Source organism: Myxine glutinosa, chromosome 7, assembly GCF_964187855.1.
Source record: "Myxine glutinosa chromosome 7, kmMyxGlut1.1, whole genome shotgun sequence".
Classification (NCBI taxonomy): Eukaryota; Metazoa; Chordata; class Myxini; order Myxiniformes; family Myxinidae; genus Myxine; species Myxine glutinosa.
The window spans coordinates 49,737,172-49,757,478 of NC_136267.1; the positions used below are offsets into that span (position 1 = coordinate 49,737,172).

Genomic DNA, 20,307 nt, shown 5'->3' on the forward strand with positions numbered 1-20,307 from the left:
AGTCCACGTGTGGTAAATTCAATTGATTGGACATGATTTGGAAAGGCACACACCTGTCTATATGAGGTCTCACAGCTGACGATGCATATCAGAGCAAAAACCAAGCCATGAGGTCGAAGGAACTGCCTGCAGAGCTCAGAGACAGGATTGTGGCGAGGCACAGATCTAGGGAAGCCTACAAAAAAATCTCTGCTGCATTGGAGGTTCCCAAGAGCACAGTGGACTCCATAATTCTTAAATGGAAGAAGTTTGGAACAACCAGGACTCTTCCAAAAGCTGGCCGCCTGACCAAACTGAGTAATCAGGGGAGAAGGGCCTTGGTTAGAGAGCTGACCAAGAACCCGATGGTCACTCTGGCTGAGCTCCAGAGATCCTGTGTGGAGATGGGGAGAAACTTCCAGAAGGACAACCATCACTGCAAAACTCCACCGATCTGGGCTTTATGGCAGAGTTGCCAGACGGAAGCCTCTCCTCAGTGAAAGACACATGAAAGCCCGCTTGGAGTTTGCAAAAAAGTACCTAAAGGACTCTCAGACTGTGAGAAACAAGATTCTGTGGGCTTTGAACCTGACTGGAAATGAACCTGACTAAACTGGAGAGTTTGGTGGAGGAGGAATAATGGTCTGGGGCTGTTTTTCATGGTTCGGGCGAGGCCCCTTTGTTCCAGTGAAGAGAAATCTTAACGCCACAGCATACAATGACATTCTAGAGTCTCGGCGATTGTGTGCTTCCAACCTGGTCACAACAGTTTGGGGGAAGGCCCTTTTCTGTTTCAGCATGACAATGCCCCAGTGCACAAAGCGAGGTCCATACAGAAATGGTTTGTCGAGATCGGTGTAGAAGAACTTGACTGGCCAGCACAGAGCCCTGACCTCAACCCCATCGAACACCTTTGGGATGAATTGGAACGCCGACTGTGAGCCAGGCCTAATCGCCCAACATCAGTGCCCGACATCACGAATGCTCGTGGCTTTATGAAAGCAAATCCCCACAGCAATGTTCCAACAGCTCGTGGAAAGCCTTCCCAGAAGAGAGGAGGCTGTTCTAGCAACAAAGGGGGGGGGGGGGGGGGGGGGAACAACTCCATATTAATGCCCATCATTTTGGAATGAGATGTTCGATGTTCGGGTGTCCACATGCTTTTGGTCATGAAGAGTATATATCAACATAAACACATATATACATATATATATATAATGTTACAGCCCGGAGTTTGGGTCGACTACGAGGGGGTTAGTCTTTGTTCCCTCCTGAACTTATCGGACCTGAGCCTGCCGCACACGAATAACTTCGTACTTCAGCAGATTGTGAACCAGCAACTACTAATGCCAATTGGTCCATCTCATGATAGCAGGGTCCATTCGTCTAACAACGCTTACCTGTATAACGTGAAGGTAGCAATCGGGAAACGTACCCTCCGGCGGTGTACCAAATGTACCACTTTTGTTCCTGGATGGAAATTTAGACAGCTGAGCAACCGTTGGTACCCGCCGGGCTGATGCTAAGTTTGTTATGGCTGATCCTTATAAGTGTTATGATTTATGGGAGCGAGACATGTGTAAAGAACGGAGAGCAGCAACGAAGGCTGGAAAGGGTGGAAATGCGAATGGGGTGGATGTGTGGAGTATCGTTGAGAGAGAGGAAGACAAATGATGAATTGTGAAATAGGATGGGAATAGAGCCTGTGATGGATGCGGTGAAAACAAGTGAATCCTCTTGGATTGCGCTGAGGTTCGGGCATGGAATTTCGAGCCTCGATCATGGTTCGAGCCTCGATCTTGTATACAAAAATAATAATAATAATAATAAGAACCTTGGGCCGAATCTCGTGCTTCACCATCCCCAACACGAACCAATCAGGAACTGCCACGTCACACTTATATGATCTCAGAATTCCTGTGACAGGAATTCGCGTTACACTGGCTGGAAGTCATTCGCTAGAGGCGCTTCCTCAGCGCTAATAACCAGGTTGAGATGGTTTGGTCATGTGTTGAGAAAGGATGAAAGTGACTGGTTAAGAAGAATGATGGAAATGAATGTAGAAGGAAGTAGAGGACGGGGAAGACCGAGAAATACTTGGCTAAAGGTGGTGCAAGAAGAAATGCACACACCTCCCACCACACTCCTCCGTCGTGCGAAGTCCTTCCTTGGCACACCTGAGCTCCTCACCACATACAAGGCTTTCATCCGCAGCTCAATGGAAAACTGCTCTCCCCTCTGGGCTGGTGCTCCTGCCTCACACCTAGCTCTTCTTCACGCTGTTGAAACCAAAGCGATCAGAATCATTGGAATCTCCCGTGATGAAGCTACCTCCGAGGGCCTTTCACTTACTCACCGCAGGCAGGTTGGTGGTCTTTCTGTCTTCTACCGACTCCTCTCCAGCCTTGCTCCTCCAGCTCTCTCTGGGCTCTGTCCCCCAAATATTCCTACAGGTCACACAAGATGTGCCTGCAACCCTCTTATGGTTAAACTGCCAAAATCAAGACTCTCTGCTCACCTTCACTCCTTCATTCCTCTTTTCTCCCGCCTCTGGAACAAACTCCCTCACTCCCTTCAATCCCACTCCACCCTCCAGGTCTTTAAAACAGCTGTTCACCACCATCTCTTATCTTCCCCCATCCAAAACCTTGATCTTTTCTACCCCCACTAATTTCACCCCAAATTCACTTTTTTGAAATACCAACTTCTTTCCTGGAAGTCCTTGGTGTCCTTGTGTTTATACTTCTCCCACCCCCCCCCCCCTTCCCACGCCGCCTCCCCCCAAGCCCTCTCCCTCCCTAACATTCCGGATGTCCCTGCTCTCAAATGTTGTGTTTATGTGCTTCCCCTGCTCTCCCCATCTCGTCTACCGCTCCCCTTTTTATATACTTTGTTTGTTTGTCTGTGTGATTTGTTTGTGTGATAAATGCTAGCGCTTTCACGAGCCTCGATTATGTATACAAAAAAAAAAAAAATGTGGGCAAGGGGAGAAGCAGAAAATAGGGCAAAATGGAGAAGATTGTCATGGGGCCCGCAAGGCTAACCCCCACTCTAGCAGGGAAAATGGCCTTAAAATGCGTGTTGTTGTTTGTTGGTTACTCCCTCCTCCGGTATGATATACCTGAGCCTCGTCCTCGAGGTGGGGTTGCTATCTTTATCAAAAACTCTCTTCCTCACTCTCCCTGCACTGCCCTCTCTCCACCTCACCCCCAAGAGTACCTCTGGCTACGGGCTTCCCCTTCACTCCCACCTTTTGTTCATATGTGTATTGTAACGTCCACCAAACAGTGATGACTCCATCTCCATCTCGCTGTCTGACAACATGAACCAACTTCTATCCACTCATCCCAACTCTCTCTTCCTCATATGTGGTGATTTCAATTGTCACCATGCCAGTTGGCTGGGTGTGGGTACCTCTCTCACCAGCCATGGCACCTCAGCAAAGGACTTCTGCGACCATCTGGGACTGACACAATCTGTCAATTTCCTGACCCGGATCTCAGTCAATGGAGCATCTTCTCTTCTAGACTTGGTTATGACAAACTTCCCTGCAAATGTCTGCTGCTCTTCTTCTGCTCGAATCGGTTCATCTGACCATATGCTGCTTAAAGTGGACATCTCTCTGGCCATTCTCAGAGAGCCTCAGCATCGACGAGTCTGGCATAATCTTCAAGCAGCCATCAATCATCTGGACTGGTCTTCCATCTCTACTGCCTCTGACATAAACTCATCCTGGGAATTCTTCCAAAGTAAATTGCTTTCTCTCATGCACAGATATATCCCATCTCGTCTTCAGTTGTCGTACCCTTCCTCCCGTCCATGGTACACGGAATCTTGTGATGAGGCAGTTATTTTTTTTCTTTTGTTTTTTTTTGTTTTGTTTTGTATACTGAATCGAGGCTCGTGAAAGAGCTAATTGCCCTGAAACCGACTTGCGTTCGCATCCTGGAAGGCAAATCCAACGGAAGGCAATCTCATTTCCTTTCACAAAGCCCGGAACAAGTGTGTGTCCACCCTCAGGAGAGCCAGGAAACGCTATCTCTACTCTAAAGACTGAACTCTCAAACCTGTCTCCCTTTTCCAAATCCTGGTGGCATCTGGTCAAATCTGTTTCTGGTGTTTGTTCCCCCTCCATCCCCTCCCTTACCTCAAACGGCTACACAGCTGACTCCACACTTGAAAAAGCTGAATGCCTCAACTCTGTGTTTGCCTCAAAATCTTGTGTTCCAAACCCGTGTCTCTCTGTACCCACCTTACCCAGTCATACCCAGCTGCTCCTGGACTGTGTGTCCTTCTCTCCTGACAAGGTGGAGAAGTTTCTGTCAAACTTCGACTCTGATTCTGCAACTGGACCAGACGGCATCAGCCCACGGGTCTTAAAATCCTGCTCTGCCGCTCTTTCACTCTCTCTGTTCTCTTCACCCTCTCTTTTGCTCAAGTTCATGTGCTATCAGATTGGAAATCAGCCAACATTACCCCTTTACATAAAAAGGTGCACAAAAAGGTTTCTCCCACCTCTGGAACAAACTCCTTCACTCTTTTCCATCCCACTCCTCCCTCCAGCTCTTTAAAACAGCTGTTCAACACCATCTCTTATCTTCCCCCATCCAAAACCTTCATCTTCTCTACCCCCATTAATTTCACCTCAGATCCACATGTTTTTTTTTATGTGTCCATTTGTTTTTTTTGTGATTAATGTTGGCTCTGACACTAGCCTCGATCTTGTATACAAAAAAAAAAAATGCGATATTATTAGCCACCCATTGGACTTACTCTGAAATGGGGGCTTATGGATTGGGTCTCCTTTCTGTCTGTGTATGCTTCCGTCTTCAACCGTATGTATGGACCAATTTTGGACAATCTATGGACCAGTTTTGTTAATACTTGGGAAAAAGTGCATATGTATACCATAATGCATGATCATCATTTTGTTTCGCGATGCGATCCAAGGTGGCCGACTGGCGGCCATTTTAGTTGTAAAAAAACCCCCGATGTTGAACCATTTCTCAGACATGCATTTACGTATCTTGTTATGTTGATGTTTTACGTTTCTGTAGGAATTTGGAAGTTTTGTAAAAATGGATTGGTCCGCATTGGAAGCAGAAGCGAGAGTGAAGAGTTGAAACCATGCATGCTTTCGGAGCTACGCCATTCTATCAAAGGAAGAACATACCACAACAATGTCTACAGTGAGGTATACTCTAGCGGAGGCATCTACTTATGGCAACATTGTTACTGGATTTCCTTTGAAAGTTAATCAACTGATACATATTTGTCAAAGGTACATGTGGCTGCAATTCATCATTACTGTATTTGCATATTTACTGAGGTGCTGCTGTGACACTGATGCTTACGGTTATCTTTACGCTCATGGTTATTTTTACGTTACGGTTATTTTTAATCTCCTGGTTATTTTTACGCTCACGGTTATTTTTATTCTTATGATGCCTCTATGGATCATAGCAAGAATTATACATTTTCCCACAGCACCAGAACACATTGGCCTACTCTTTTCCAAAGGGTATGCAGGTTTTTAACATTCACCAGTGAATGCGAAAAGATGAGACAGCCAGCTGATCATATGTTGTGATTAGTACGAATGTTATGCAAGTGTTTCACAGTGTGGATGAGGCATCAATCTGTGTGCATGATGCCATCCCTCAGGTGGATGATAACTGGGTGTTCCATCTGCCGGCATTAGTTGGTGGACGTAAAATATCCCATGGTGTCCTTCGCAAAGAGTAGGTGGGCTATCGCCGGCACCATGGACAAATTCCAAATTCCTGCCCTAACCTACATGGCGCGTTGCATCAGCGGCACAGCCGCATCCTCAGCCGATGGTGCTACTTGCAGCCTTGTGCTGCATACCAAAGAAGAAGAAGCCGTATGTAATATGCATGTAGTTACCGGTAGGGAAGAAATTGATTTAGTCTGGTCTGTTTGGGGAAAAATTGTGCAGATTTGTCTACAAGCATGACATTTGGCACACTTGTAGTTTTTGACATGCTGAATTCAAATCTGCCAGGAGCCAAAGCCAATTCTCAATGGGAGCGCCATATTTGACACTTCAAAATGGCCGCCACTCAAAAACTGACTTTTCCGTTACTAGCCAACCAAAAGTCACATAATTACAATTAAAAGCACTTTTCTAGGGTTTTGGACCTCACTGATTCTAAATCTGATGTCTGTTTGACAGTAGCCTTGACAGGAAATTTTACATATTTTTTTTATTTATGTTTGACAATTGTTTTAAATTTTAATTTTTTTATTTAAATTTTTTTAAATTTATTTATTTCAGGTGCCTGTCGTTCTGCTGTGGGAATAGAAGAATAGAATAGAAGAATAGAGAATAGAAGTCCTAGTTGTACTGGTGGTGGATGGCAACGATGGATGCCATCAACTGGGAGCTTTGCTGTGTCTGCCAAGAAGAAAAGGATGAACGGTTGCAGACGCCAACGGAAGAGGGCCTTGCTTCAATTGAGAAAGATCTGAATGGTTTTAAAGCCATTGGTGTCATGCCTTCTTGTTTGAAAGTGTCATGGGCTCAGCTTGATGAGGGCCAGGGCATTGCTAAGACGCTTCAGACACACAATGCCAAATATCACAAAGTTTGCAGAACCTACTGCAGTAACTCTCGCCTGAGAAGGTTCACTGAAAAAGAGGATTCTAGTGACCAAAACTCACCTAAGAAACTACGGTCCAGTTTTGCAGTGTCTTCTGCTCCTCAGAAGTCTCCTTGTTGCCTAATATGTGAGGGACAGGACCAAAAGAATCTACGTAAAGTTGAAACATTTAATGTAGACACAAACTTAAAGACCTGGGCTCAGAGCACCAACAATTTCAATCTTCTGGGCAAACTGATTGCCCATGCAGCTGATGCCCACGCTAGTGACACTTACTATCATGTACAGTGTTACTTGCACCTGAGAGACTCAGCTCGTGCTGAGGATCGCAGATCATCTGCAGGTCCTTCTGCCCCTCACTTCAATTCAGTTGCCATTGCGCAAATTGTTGCTTTAGTCGAGGACTCTGACTCAGTCTTGAAACTGTCTGCTTTGCGACAGTTATATAGAACACTTGTGGAGCAACAGGGAATTCCCTGTTCTGATACCAGGGAACCACATCCTACAAGGTTCAAGGAGTATCTTCTGAAGCTGCTTCCTGAGTCGACAGAGTTCTCCCAGGGCAGGGAAGTCTATATCTCTAGCAACCAGAATGTTGGAGATCTAATAGCTGAAGCCCATAAGTCCCAGATAGGTCAGGATGATGCTTTGTTGTTGATGCGAGCAGCAGTAATACTTAGGAAATGCTGTCTCCAGAGGCAAGAACCATTTACTGGTTCTTTTGCCTCTGATTCCCTGACATCTCCCATCCCTGGACAGCTGAGAAGCTTCCTCAACATCCTGCTCCAGGGCCCCTCAATCTTGCGTGAACAGAGCAATGAGGAGTTGCAGGCGCAGGTACAAGGCAGGGCAAGAGTTGCAAGCGCCATTGCCCAGCAGATTATAATACCTGCAGTGGTTCACATCATGCCACAAAGTCCAGCAACATCCGTCACAACAAAGAACATGAGACCCCTTTCCCTTTGTACCAGGGCCTCAAGCTGCATGGTGAGGGTAGGCGGAAGAAAGAGATCAATAATGCCAATGCCTTTGGGGTTTCTGTGTCTTACAGTCGTGTCTTGGAGATCATGCGATCCATGGCACGAGCACACGTCAAACAGTTTGTCCAGGATGGAGTTGTGCTGCCCACAAACATCCGTAGTGGGGTCTTCGTGACCTTTGATGGAGACAACTTGGATAGCAGCAACCAAGGTAACTTCTCCCATGATGAGTTCCATGGGACAGCAATCAGCGTGACAAACCACCTGTCTTGGGACAACCAAGGAGTACAGCGACCCTCTATCGAGCTGGATCCTACAGACACTACTGTACCACAACTTCCTGAATCCTACACAGTGGTTCAGCCAGCTGAATTCTCAAGTAATGATTTGCATGTACCATGTACTCCAGATCTCAATTCTCGGCCATCTCATAATCTGCTACATGGAGCCAAATTCAAGGATGAGTCCTGGATGGCACATGTGTCCACAGTGCTGAAACAGGACACATTGCCAGAAGGTGAAGTCATCACCTGGTCAGGCTACAACTCCCGACTCATGAGTGATGACTCTGTGAAGCCTAAGGCATTGATAGGGGTTCTACCTCTGTTCCCTGACAAAGCAGCCACACCTTCTATGATGAAACATGCAATGCATCTCACAATGCAAGGCACAGAGGCCCTCAACCCTGGTCAAACTCCTGTGCTTGGTGGTGACCAGCCTCTGTATGCCATCGCTAAGCAGCTGCAGTGGTCATTCCCTGACACAATGGGGGAAGATAAGCTGGTCCTGATGATGGGCGCTCTACACATAGAGGACAAAATGCACCAGATGATTGGTAAGTTGCTGCGGGACTCTGGGTGGAGCAACATTCTTACTCAGGCCCAGGTCCTCACATCTGGCCGTGCCCAGTCTGTGCTTCATGAGCATCATATAAAGCGCACTCGCTATGCTCACCAGGTCTCTGTCATGGGTCTGTATCTCCTCAGACAGAAGTCATACTCCAATTACTGCTCTGGTGTTGAGGGACCACCTGAGTCTCTAGAGATCTGGGCTCAAAGGTCCAGAACTCACAATCCCATGTTCATGTTCTGGTCTACCATCGTGGACCTGGAGCTCCTAATGTGCCGCTTCATCCTTTCTCTCCGTGAGGGAGACTTCCTGCTGTATTTGCAGGTCTGTGATAGGACTTCTATTCTCTATTCTTCTATTCTATTCTTCTATTCTATTCTTCTATTCCCACAGCAGAACGACAGGCACCTGAAAAAAAATAAAATAATAATTTAAATAAAAAAATTAAAATGTAAAAAAATTGTCAAACATTAAAAAAAAAAATATGTAAAATTTCCTGTCAAGGCTACTGTCAAACAGACATCAGACATCAGACATCAGATTTAGAATCAGTGAGGTCCAAAACCCTAGAAAAGTGCTTTTAATTGTAATTATGTGACTTTTGGTTGGTTCGTAACGGAAAAGTCAGTTTTTGAGTGGCGGCCATTTTGGTGTCAAATATGGCGCTCCCATTGAAAATTGGCTTTGGCTCCCGGCAGATTTGAATTCAGCAGGTCACAAACTACAAGTGTGCCAAGTTTCATGCTTGTAGACAAATTTGCACAATCCCCCCTTAAAATCCCCCTAACAGACCAGACTAAGAGTAGAATCAACTTGTCTGAGGTATAATGACCGGCTCTGAAACCTAACTGATGATCTGAGATCAGTCCATTAGAGAAATCAAGGATTTGCTGCCACTGCAATGATAAATTCCATGACCTTGCTTATAATAATTGGAAGCAAGCTTACAGGCTTGTCATTAAGAGGATCCATTTTTGCACCATTTGTGTATTTTAGTAACTAGAGAAATACCCGTGCTACGCATGGGTGGGAGGCCAGAAGCAAACAGGCAATGCAGATACGGTGAATGCAAAAGCATGAAACCAATAAATTCCACATTCCTGTAGCACCTTCAGTCGCATGTCAGACATGGACAGCAAGTTCGTGAAGGACTTCCATGAAAAACGTACCTGTTGGCAAACAAACGGGTACGTTCACGCAGAGAAACATCGATCGTGGGTCCGTGGCGAATCTGCATATGGCGATGGCAAAATATCAGAAATTGAAGGCTTTTTAATTTTAAACGATTCATATAGACATCCGTTGAATCATATCACACGCAAATCATCAAAATCTAAACAGTATCTTTAGAATTTCAATAAAAGCCACATCACTGTTCATATCGGTAAATATTATTCCATCGTGTTTCAAATCGTGATCGATACACTATGATCGTGATGATCGTGAATCGTGATTGATAATCGTGTTCACAATCGCTATGTCATATGTACTCCCGATACGTGTACCAAATTCCCGAAACGTGTAACTGTACCAAATCAACAGTTAAAAGGATTTTGAGCCGATAGGTGTTACGGCCTTGGCAAGATCGATGGAGACAGCGATCTGTTAGATCTGATCCTCCTTCATGCCGAAGTGCAGATCCTCCTTCATGCCACATCCCATCGATGCAGCCGTGCAGCGATCGGTGCAGTCGTTTGTGTGGCACACGGTGCAGCGATCGGTGCAAACGTGGACTCCCACACTGCCACATCCTGGTGATACTTGCTCCCGCACAAACGGCTGCACCGATCGAGATTTAACGGATGTTTATATAAATCGTTTAAAAGAAAAAAATATCCTTCAATTTCCGATATTTAGCCTTTTCATTTGGGTCTCCCAATTGAAGCCCCACTCATAGGGCGGGTACCGTTGATCGACGTAAGAAGACGTCACAATGAACGTCATGCGAACACGATACCAGAAGGGAAGAAAATTAATTCTTAATTGCCACACTCATCTCCTCCCACCCCCTCTCCCTTCCCTTTTTCTTCCCATGAATATTGTCCTGTCCTTTACAGCTCTTAAAGCAAGGAAAGACCATTAGAGAGCCCATGGTATTTCTCTATACTAATCTGAAATACATTTTTTTACATGATGCTATTCTGCTCACATTTTGTGGAAATGGGGTAGGAGATTGTTTAAATGTTGACATTTCACATATATTACTTCTTCGCAAGATGAGTACCCTCAAGTATTCTCAATTACCCTCTATTAATATTTTGACATGGCTTTCATTAATTTGTGTGTTTTGGGTTTACAGGCAGTTGTTGATAGGCATCATTTGGGCGAGGAGCTGAAGGCAGTTGAGAGGAATTTAATGAACCTCAACAAGAGAGTGTTTACTTTCTCAACTTTGCAAGAATTCATTCTGGGACACCAGCAGATTCAAATCATTGAAATAAATAAAGTAAGTCTGTGGACCATTTTGAGATGATTGGATGTTGGATGTTGCACATGTGACCTACCACAATGAAATGCCAGAAGTTGTAAAGTATATTATCTATCTTTAAGATAGACATTTCCTTAACTCTGCAGAAAATGATTTCTAATATGTGCACGTGCGAGCTTTTGTTAACTACAGTGTGTGCCCCCCCCCCCCAAAAAAAATCAGATGTCCCAAATAAAAAAAACTCATAAAAAATCAACAATGCATTCATTTTTCTGAATTGCTCGTTCATAAAATTTCAAGAATATGTGCTACATTTCTTGTGACACAGGTGGGTGTACTAAATATTAGAACCATAACTTGTAAGACTTTGGTTTGACAGTTGATCACATGCTCTAAATGTCATAGAGAACGATATCATTATATTAAATAAGAGTTACCGCAATAACTTAAGAATGGCTAAAGGGATCAAATTCAAACGTGGTACAGGTATGTATAATTATCTAAAGATGAACTGATTCGATTTGGGGGATTAAGAGGTGTTGTAAAATCAGTCTCACAACCGCTTCTCGTTCCGAGTTTAATCAGAATCAATGTCAAACAGCATCTAAGAAAGAATACATGACAGCCATCATTCATATGCACTAATAGGCACCAGGAGTATATATATATATATTATATCAGGTACAATTAAGCAAGCCTCATTCAAATCTGATATCCTCACCTTCCTAAGTAAGCACGTAATGGTCACAGGTCTGCCCCTCACTTTCAGCGGACGGATATTTATAAGAGCACTTCAGTGGGCAAGAGATGTTACTACACCTGGGTTATGACTTGGAGTTCCAGCGTTTCACTACAATCCTCCCAGAGACTAAAAACTTAGCAAGGAAGCCATTGTAGCAGAATGCACATAGTACTAATCAGCAATCAATTGTAGCAGTATACCAAAAAAACACCAAAGAATTCCTAGCAAAGAGTTACTACCATCCAAAACGCTCCGGACGACGGCTCTCTGCCCGTGCGGGTTCTATATACTGTTACGGATTCGTCACTTCCGTCTTTGTGGTTTTCATCTACTTGAAGCATTTTTAGTTCCAGGTACTATTATTGTTACGGTTTCGGTGTGAAATGGAGATAACTGTCTTCAAAGGTAAAAATAGTGTTTCAGAAGAAAAACGAAATGGGTGAAGAAGAAACCGGAAGAAGAAGAAAGGCAGGCGATGGGATCGAGAGAGATCAGAGGAGAAAAAGGGCTTATCTGCTTCGTGGTGGCGAGCGGACCTTGTGGACATTGGTCGCGAGCGAATGTTGGTTTCCCCAGGAAAGGGATTCCCGTGACAGAGTCGTTATTGCTGTTGCAAATAAACCTGCGTGACGGGTTTTGGTTCCGAGAGTGAATCATCGTGGGAGAGCAAGCTGACGCCTCCATTATCGGCCGGTCCGCCATTTCACCTCGCACCAGCCCTTCGCCCAGTTCCACGTGTGTGTCGTGGGTTTTCCCGGAGCGACCTCAGCGTGGGAAACGCTGATTGTTCATGTCAGCTTCATTGTCGGGTGAACGGAAGGTGTGAGTTTCCATTCACATTTCGGGTGAACCATTACCGGACCGACTTTGGCCCGACCTCTCAACAAGCGGCTCTTCTACAGCTGTGACTGTCGACTGACCTGGGTTCAGGTCTCAGTACGACCTTTTCGCGTGATCGCCAGAGCGGGGATCGACTTTGGCTTTGTGTCGTGACACCGTGACTTTGGGGAATGTTACAGTTTGCTCACGTTGGAGTACTGTGAGTTATTGATTAAGGAAATATTGGTGGTACCATCATAGGAATTGTATGGTTTATGATATGCAAGTGAGAGTTTCGTTGTACTTGCTTTAAGTGTTATTATTGTGTGAGTTTGATAACAATAATTGGTTTTGTATCAATTGCTTGGTGTGGTTCTACCATTGGTCATTGGGACACACACATAATAGCACGTCTTTCTGCCGTGACTCCTTTCGAGGCTCGGAGGTACACCGTGGCCGGGGGTTGGGGAGGAGCACGTAACAGAAAGTGGGGGCACGTCCAGGATAGAATTCCCTAACATTCACAAAATTCCCAAATTTGGAATTTTCTAACATTCCCAAATTTGCATTTCTGAAAATTTGGAATTTTTTATGTGAAGGTTAATAGGTGCTAACTAATAGTCACAATGGTGTTTGAAGTAGAAAAGTTTGTGACGTCCCCTAACGAGGCACAGTTCCAGACGTTAAAAAGATCGGAACTTATGATATTGGCCAAATACTATAACTTGGAGGTCCGAGTTAGTATGAAGAAAGCAGAGATTCAGACATTGGTGGTGGAATCTCTAGTGGGACAAGGAACATGGGAAGAGGTAGCCTTGGATTGGTTACCAGAGGAAAGAGGAAATATGGAGCTCTGGAAAATGGAGATGCAACTGCAGAGCCAGGAAAGGTTAAAAGAGTTGGAATGGAAAGCAGAAAAGGAAAGAGCAGAGGAAAGGAGAGCCGAAAGGGAGTTAAAGGAACAGGACATGGAGTATCAGAGGGAACTTAAACTCAAGGAGCTTGAATTAATTGGCTGAACGGAGAGAAGTAGTATCCATGCCGGCTAGTTCGACAACCAGTTAGAACTCTTGGGATGTTGGTAAGCATGTGAGGCTGGTTCCACCCTTTGATGAAAAGGAGGTAGCCCAGTTCTTTTTACACTTTGAGAAGGTGGCTCAAATGTTAAAATGGCCTGTGGGGTCATGGACTATGTTAGTACAAAGTGTGCTGGTGGGTAAGGCTCAATATATCTATTCGGCTTTACCGATTGACCAATGTGCAGATTATTACATAGTGAAGAAAGCCATTCTCAAAGCCTATGAATTGGTCCCTGAAGCTTACCGACAAAAATTTAGGAATGCCAGGAAGAGGGAGAGTGAGACCCATGTGGAGTTTGCCAGAATGAAGGAAACTATGTTTGATCGGTGGTGTGACTCGAAGGAGATTGGGGAAGACTTCCACTGTTTACGACAACTGATATTGGTGGAGGAATTTAAACAGTGTCCACGTGGACATTAAAGTGCATCTGGATGAAAAAAAAGGTACCGGAGTTATATGAGGCAGCAACAGTGGCAGATGACTATGCCTTGACACACAGGATGGGGTTCCCCAAACCTAACTTCCCGCCTAGAGTTAGCCAGGGGGTTACATTAAATCAGGTTCGGAGAACAAATTTTCATGGAGGCGGCCTAGAGAGGACTATGGGGAAAAATCTTATACCGCAACCTTCAGGGATCAGAAGACTGCAGTTCGAAGGCAGACCTATCTTCCGGGGGGCTTGAGGCAGTCCACTGGTTTTTCCTCCGGGCCTACTTGCGCTTTTTGCAAGAAACCTGGGCATTTGATGTCCCAATGTTACGCCCTGAAAAGGAAAAATCAGGATCGGAGTCACGCTAGTGCAACTCCGAATGCGTTGGCCAATGCGAGAAATCGTCCTTGGAGGACAGTGACTGATGAAGGTTCCCGTGCCAAACTTACGGCATCATAGAACGACCTTGTCCAAGAGGGTTGCAGACCTTTTATTTCTGAGAGTTTGTGGCACTGGATGGGGACTAAACTAACCAGAAACCTGTTAGGGTATTGAGGGAGACAGGAGCACATCAATCTTTGATGCTTGGGGGCATTTTGCCATTGTCAGAGAAGACGGCAACTGGGGTTAGTGTTCTCTTACATGGGAGTGGGTTGGTGGCTATGTTAAAGCTCCTCTTCATGTAATCCATTTGAAGTCTGAGTTGGTGTCAGGACTGCTCACTGTGGGGTTACAGGCCACTCTTCCTGTAGAAGGAATTTCTTTTATTATCGGGAATGATTTGGCTGGTGGTCGAGTTTCCGGTAATCCGATGTTGGTGGAAAAGCCCAGTATGGAAAATAACACAGCACAGTTAGAGCAGGAGGTTCCGGGTATCTTTCCATCCTGTACAGTGACTCGTGCTATGGGTAGGAAGTGCTTGGAAGAGAAGGAGAAGGAAGGTGATGTGGATTTGGGTTCCTGTGTGTCAGGGTTCCTGTGTCAAAAAATCCTATGTGTCAATATGATATAACTAATATTAGATTTCTTGACACATTTAAATTTATGAGAATTTCATTATCTAACTTGGTATCAAATATGAAAAACTTTCCGAGTCTTTCAGAGTATTTCACAAATCAAGAGGAGATTGAACTCTTATCACACAAGGGGATATATCTGTATGATTATGTGGATTGATTTGGAAGATTTAAAGAAACACAACTCCCACCAAAAGAAAATTTATACAAAAATGTTAAATAAAACTCATATTTCTGATAAAGATTATACAGGGTCCGGCTGGGAGGTGTGACGATTTTCAGAAAACTTGTACACAGTTATTTTTAGTCGAATTTCAATTTTTATTTTTTTAAAAGACTACATATATAATGCCATTTAATACACTGTAACAAAGACATTTAAAAAATGTAATTCATGTTTGATGCTTTGCCAGAATGAAGACCCTGTACCCTATAATAGAATGAAGAATGAAGACCCTATAATAGACCCTGTACTTGAGCACAAAATGTTTGGGAAAAGTTTAATATAAAGAACCTTGGAGAGTATCATGATTTGTATCTTAAAACTGATGTATTACTATTGGCTGATGTATTTGAAACTTTTAGAACCACCTGTCATCATAAAAATTCTTATGGATTAGACCCCGCCCACTATTACACTGCCCCAGGATTGGCTTGGAGTGCTATGTTAAAAATGACAAAACAGAATTTGGATTTAATCAGTGATGTAGATATGCTTTTGATGATAGAGAAGGCTGGGAGAGGAGGAATATCACAAGTCTGTTCCAAGAGATATGCTAAAGCTAACAACAAATATCTTCCTAATTATGATTCTACAAAAGATCGTTCTTATTTGATGTATTACGATGCTAATAATTTGTATGGATGGGCTATGTCTCAATCCCTACCTTATGGTAAACCTAAATGGGTTGAAGAGAAAGATTATGAAAAGGTTTTGCAGGATATCATTATCTCTACACAAGAAAAATTGGATGAAGCTAAAATTGGATATTATTTTGAGGTTGATTTGAAATATCCTGAAGAACGTCATAATGAACATAAGGATCTACCCTATTATGCCCCTGATAAAGTGTCAAAGAAAAGAATGGTTCAGTGATTATATCAACAATCATTTAATACTAAAGGTAAATCAACAGAGAAATTACTTGCTACATTATATGACAAAGGGAATTATGTTTTACACCAAAGGAACTTGAGGCAATGTTTATCAGCGGGGCTGATAATAAAGAAGATTCATAGAGTTTTACAGTTTAGTCAAAGTCATTGGTTGAAGGCGTATATTGATTTTAATACAAAAAGGAGAACTGAAGCAAAAACTGATTTTGAGAAAGACTTTTATACATTAATGAATAATGCTGTATTTGGAAAGACGATGGAAAATCTTAGAAATAGACAAAACATAAGACTTGCTACATCTTGGAAACTAGCATCAAAATTAATCAATAGACCCGGTTTTCAAAGAGCAGAGGTGTTTTCAGAGAACCTATGTGCTCTCCATTTGATTTAAGAAAGTATTGAAATGGATAAACCTATTTATATTGGAACATCAATTCTTGACTTGTCAAAGTCATTAATGTATGATTACTTTTACAATAACTTGAGGAAGAAATGTCAAAATGATGTTAATCTACTTTATATGGATACAGATAGTTTTATTATGAAAATTAACACAGAAGATGTTTATTCAGATATGATTGATGATATTGATATATACTAGGGCATGCCCGTACTATATATATATCTAAAATTATATCCCCCCCCTCTATTTACATGAAATGGTTTGGTCCAAAGCGAACGGCTTGCGAGTACGGTGACAATCCCCCCCCCTCTATTTACATGAAATGGTTTGGTCCAAAGCGAACGGCTTGCGAGTACGGTGACAACCCCCCCCCTCTATTTACATGAAATGGTTTGGTCCAAAGCGAACGGCTTGCGGAGTTTGGTAAAGAAATCGCCATCGCGTGCACAAACGCGCAGGAAAGCGAATGAATCGCAAATTAGTTTTAATTAGTTTTAAAACATAGTTTAACGGCAACATAGTTTTCCAACGTGAAATAAATGAATACGCTCTCAAATGTGCCGTCCGAGGCAGAGTCTGTTCGCCACGTTCGGCACACGTGATAGCTCGCTGCTCTCTGATTGGTTGAATCGTTTTTTGGACATAGCTCGGTAACTACTTCTCCGATTAATATGAAACCTTGAAAAGGCACATCCTCGGGTCCCCAGCAATATACCTGGCAAGTTTAAAGTATATCGGACCCGTGGTTGTCGAGAAACAGCGGTCACAGACATACAGACATACAAACATACAAACATACAAACATACACACAGAGATTACTGGAATTATAGATAGATGATGCAAGTAATTACAAGCCGGGTGATAAGTTGTTTTCTTCAAAGAATAAAAAGGTCATTGGAAAGTTTAAGGATGAATTGGGGTGTAAGGTAATGAGTGAATTTATAGGATTGAGATCTAAAGCGTATGCTTATAAATATATTGATAATAATATTGAAAGAAGTGATAAAAAGCTAAAAGGAATAAAGAAAAATGTTATTAAAGAATCAATAAACTTTGGAAATTATTATAATTGTTTGACTTTAAAGAAAGAAGAGTTTAGAAAAATGAATATGATAAGAAGTTATAAACATCAATTATATTCAGAAGAGGTGAGCAAGAAAGCTCTTGGGGCGTTTGATGATATGAGGTTTATTTTAGGAAATGGAATTGATAGTGTCCCTTATGGATTTGTGTTAAGATAAATAAAAACTAAACTAATAAATAAAATGAGTTATTGTCTCAAGTGTAAAAAGAAAACTAAATCGAAAAATATCTCGTTAAAAATAAAAAGAATCGAGTTTATGAAAAAGGGGTATGTTTAGTATGTTGCTCTAAAAAGTGCCAATTCATTTCTAAGAATGGATTTTTTATACTATACAATGCGTGTGGATTTATTGCATATTTTTATTCATAGAGTGTAAATTATTAATAAATGAATATACATTCATTTTTTCTGGAATGTAGTTTTAAAACAAATGATCCATGGAAGAAGAAATTTTTCCAAGATTTGGCATTTGGGAAACGGGGGTTAATATTTAAGCGTAAAGAAAAAGATTATATTTACAACACCAAATGGGGAATTCTTCATTCCTAAAAAAATTTCAATGGAAGATAAGTTATCATTTGAAAAGTTATTCTGGAGGGAAACTAATTATTTTCAACCAGAACAGAAAATTAAAGCCTACAAGAAAAATATTACCAGAAAAGATAAAATCAAAAGGTTTTACTTTTTTTATTCGTAGTTTGAATATTCGAACTTTCCAAAATTTAGAAGTAATATAATACATTACTCATACTTCTTAACATCGATGTTCTGTCAATAGCCAAAATAGGTCTAACTAATTTTCAGATATCAATGGTTAAATAATATTTAGATCTATAATTATCTGCACACACGTGGTGTGAGTGAGGAGGACCTGGGATATGTAATGGGGGACGTTCTTAGATCTGTGAACCCCAAACACAGAATCCTCGACACTTCAGTCGAGGCTTAACTTTTGTTTGTTGGTGTGTGTGCAATGGGGGACGTTCTTAGATCTGTGAACCCCAAACACAGAATCCTTGACACTTCAGTCGAGGCTGTGTGTGTGTGTGTGTGTGTGTGTGTGTGTGTGTGTGTGTGTGTGTGTGTGTGTGTGTGTGTGTGTGTGTGTGTGTGTGTGTGTGTGTGTCAGTGTGTGTGTGTCAGAATATGTGAAGGTGATTCTGTCTGTCCGGGGGTGTGGCTTACTCCGTTTACCCATTCTTGGAGAGGCTTCATGTAAACAAATATCCACCATTTTATTAACTCGAATAGCTTTGAGGCCTGTTTATTTAGGCCCGTGCTGTCTTTATTTCAACTCTAATTCGATATACCATTTCATTTTTAACAGTCGCTAACATAGTTTTAGACTCGGTTGAAAAACAACGGAAAGAGAATCCCATGAAAGTTTCCGTTTATAGAACGAAATGAATTCTCAAAGGCCTGTAAAATAAAGCCCATTCATTGAGTCACCCTCACGATTTTATCTCGAATTCACCATCTGATTTAATTTTTATCGGTGGTTTTAGACTCGTTGTCAGAAATAATTGAGAACATTCACGCACACACGGGAAAATGCAGAGATATATTTTTTAAAATCGCGCCACGATGATACACGAAAATACACCGCCTAAAATAACATTCGGAGAAAATGTCGACATGTATTAAAAATTCGCTTTTTCGCATATATATATGTAGCATTCCCTTTTTAAAATATAAATTGGTGAACCTTAGTTCACACTTATTTTCTCATGTGCAGGTGTTGAACACCTGCTGTTTCCTTGATTGGCTGGGCTTAGGTCCCAATTCGTTGTGGTTTATGCCGCCACATGGAATTGACTCAGACCTGACTTGGTGTGAAGTGGACGATGGACATGATGAATTTCTTCAACACTGTGAGGGCAGCTTTGAAGGTAAGAACAGAATATTAATTTTGTTTTTGATTCCAGAAAGTAGTCAAGAATGCTTGGAGCTAATTATTTCATTGATGAAAAATAATATTTAAAATATTGCTTATGCTTTCTTTTTGGGCCAAACTGTTCCTTTGTCATAAAATGAGTATCTAGATCGGGGTTAAGATGCGTTCTCTCCCAGTATGTGGTTGCCCCCTGTGGCTATCCCCACATTGTTATATTAACCAGGGCAGCCATGCAAAGTGCTGCATTAAATCACAACCAACATGATGACCAACAGAAGCCGAACATTCCCGAACGGCAAATATACTCCGCCTCCTCCAAAGTATTGTGGCTGGTCGGCCACGCCCTGAGTTTCGTCATTGGTGGTGGAGATTGGTAATCCAATAGTGCTCGGCGATTGGTCGATATTATGTCAGAGCGAGAAGGCGCGAGAGCAGGGGGAAGAAAGAATCACTCGCTCTCACTCTCTCGGACTGGCTTTTGTGCCTGATGGTCGCCATTTGGTTTCATGTGCGCCTGTGAGGAGACTTTCCGGAACTTTTGCGATTGTGAAGAGGAGCAATAAGGCTGTGGTTTGTGGGGCTCTTCGCGCTTCGGACAGAGTGGAGGAAGGAGAACCGGCCGCAGTTGCCTCATGTTTGTGGTGCAGTGTAGAGTGACTCGGCGCCATTGTTGGCGCGGTTCCTGTGTGAGCGGCTTCGAGCGACGTTGTACTGCAGACTTCATGCAAGAGTAAGCTGAGTGCCGGCCAGCTTAAAATAATTTATTTTCATTATCTTTCTCTTTGTCTTTTTTCATGTCCGAGTGGAGACGTCTCAAATTAGGATTTAGTTTTTACTTCACCCTTTTTTTCACCATTTTCGTT

At 42.7% G+C, this 20,307-nt stretch overlaps 1 protein-coding gene across 1 annotated transcript in view; it reads left to right on the forward strand.

The window, feature by feature from the left end:
- The window catches only part of LOC137430743 (NFX1-type zinc finger-containing protein 1-like), a 207,167-nt gene that overhangs the window by 74,897 nt on the left and 111,963 nt on the right, over positions 1-20,307 (forward strand). Inside the window, exons 7-9 of the mRNA XM_068121518.2 lie at positions 5,037-5,173; positions 10,731-10,877; positions 19,286-19,439. Coding sequence (XP_067977619.2) covers positions 5,037-5,173; positions 10,731-10,877; positions 19,286-19,439 — 438 coding nt within the window. The remainder of the gene's footprint in view (positions 1-5,036; positions 5,174-10,730; positions 10,878-19,285; positions 19,440-20,307) is intronic.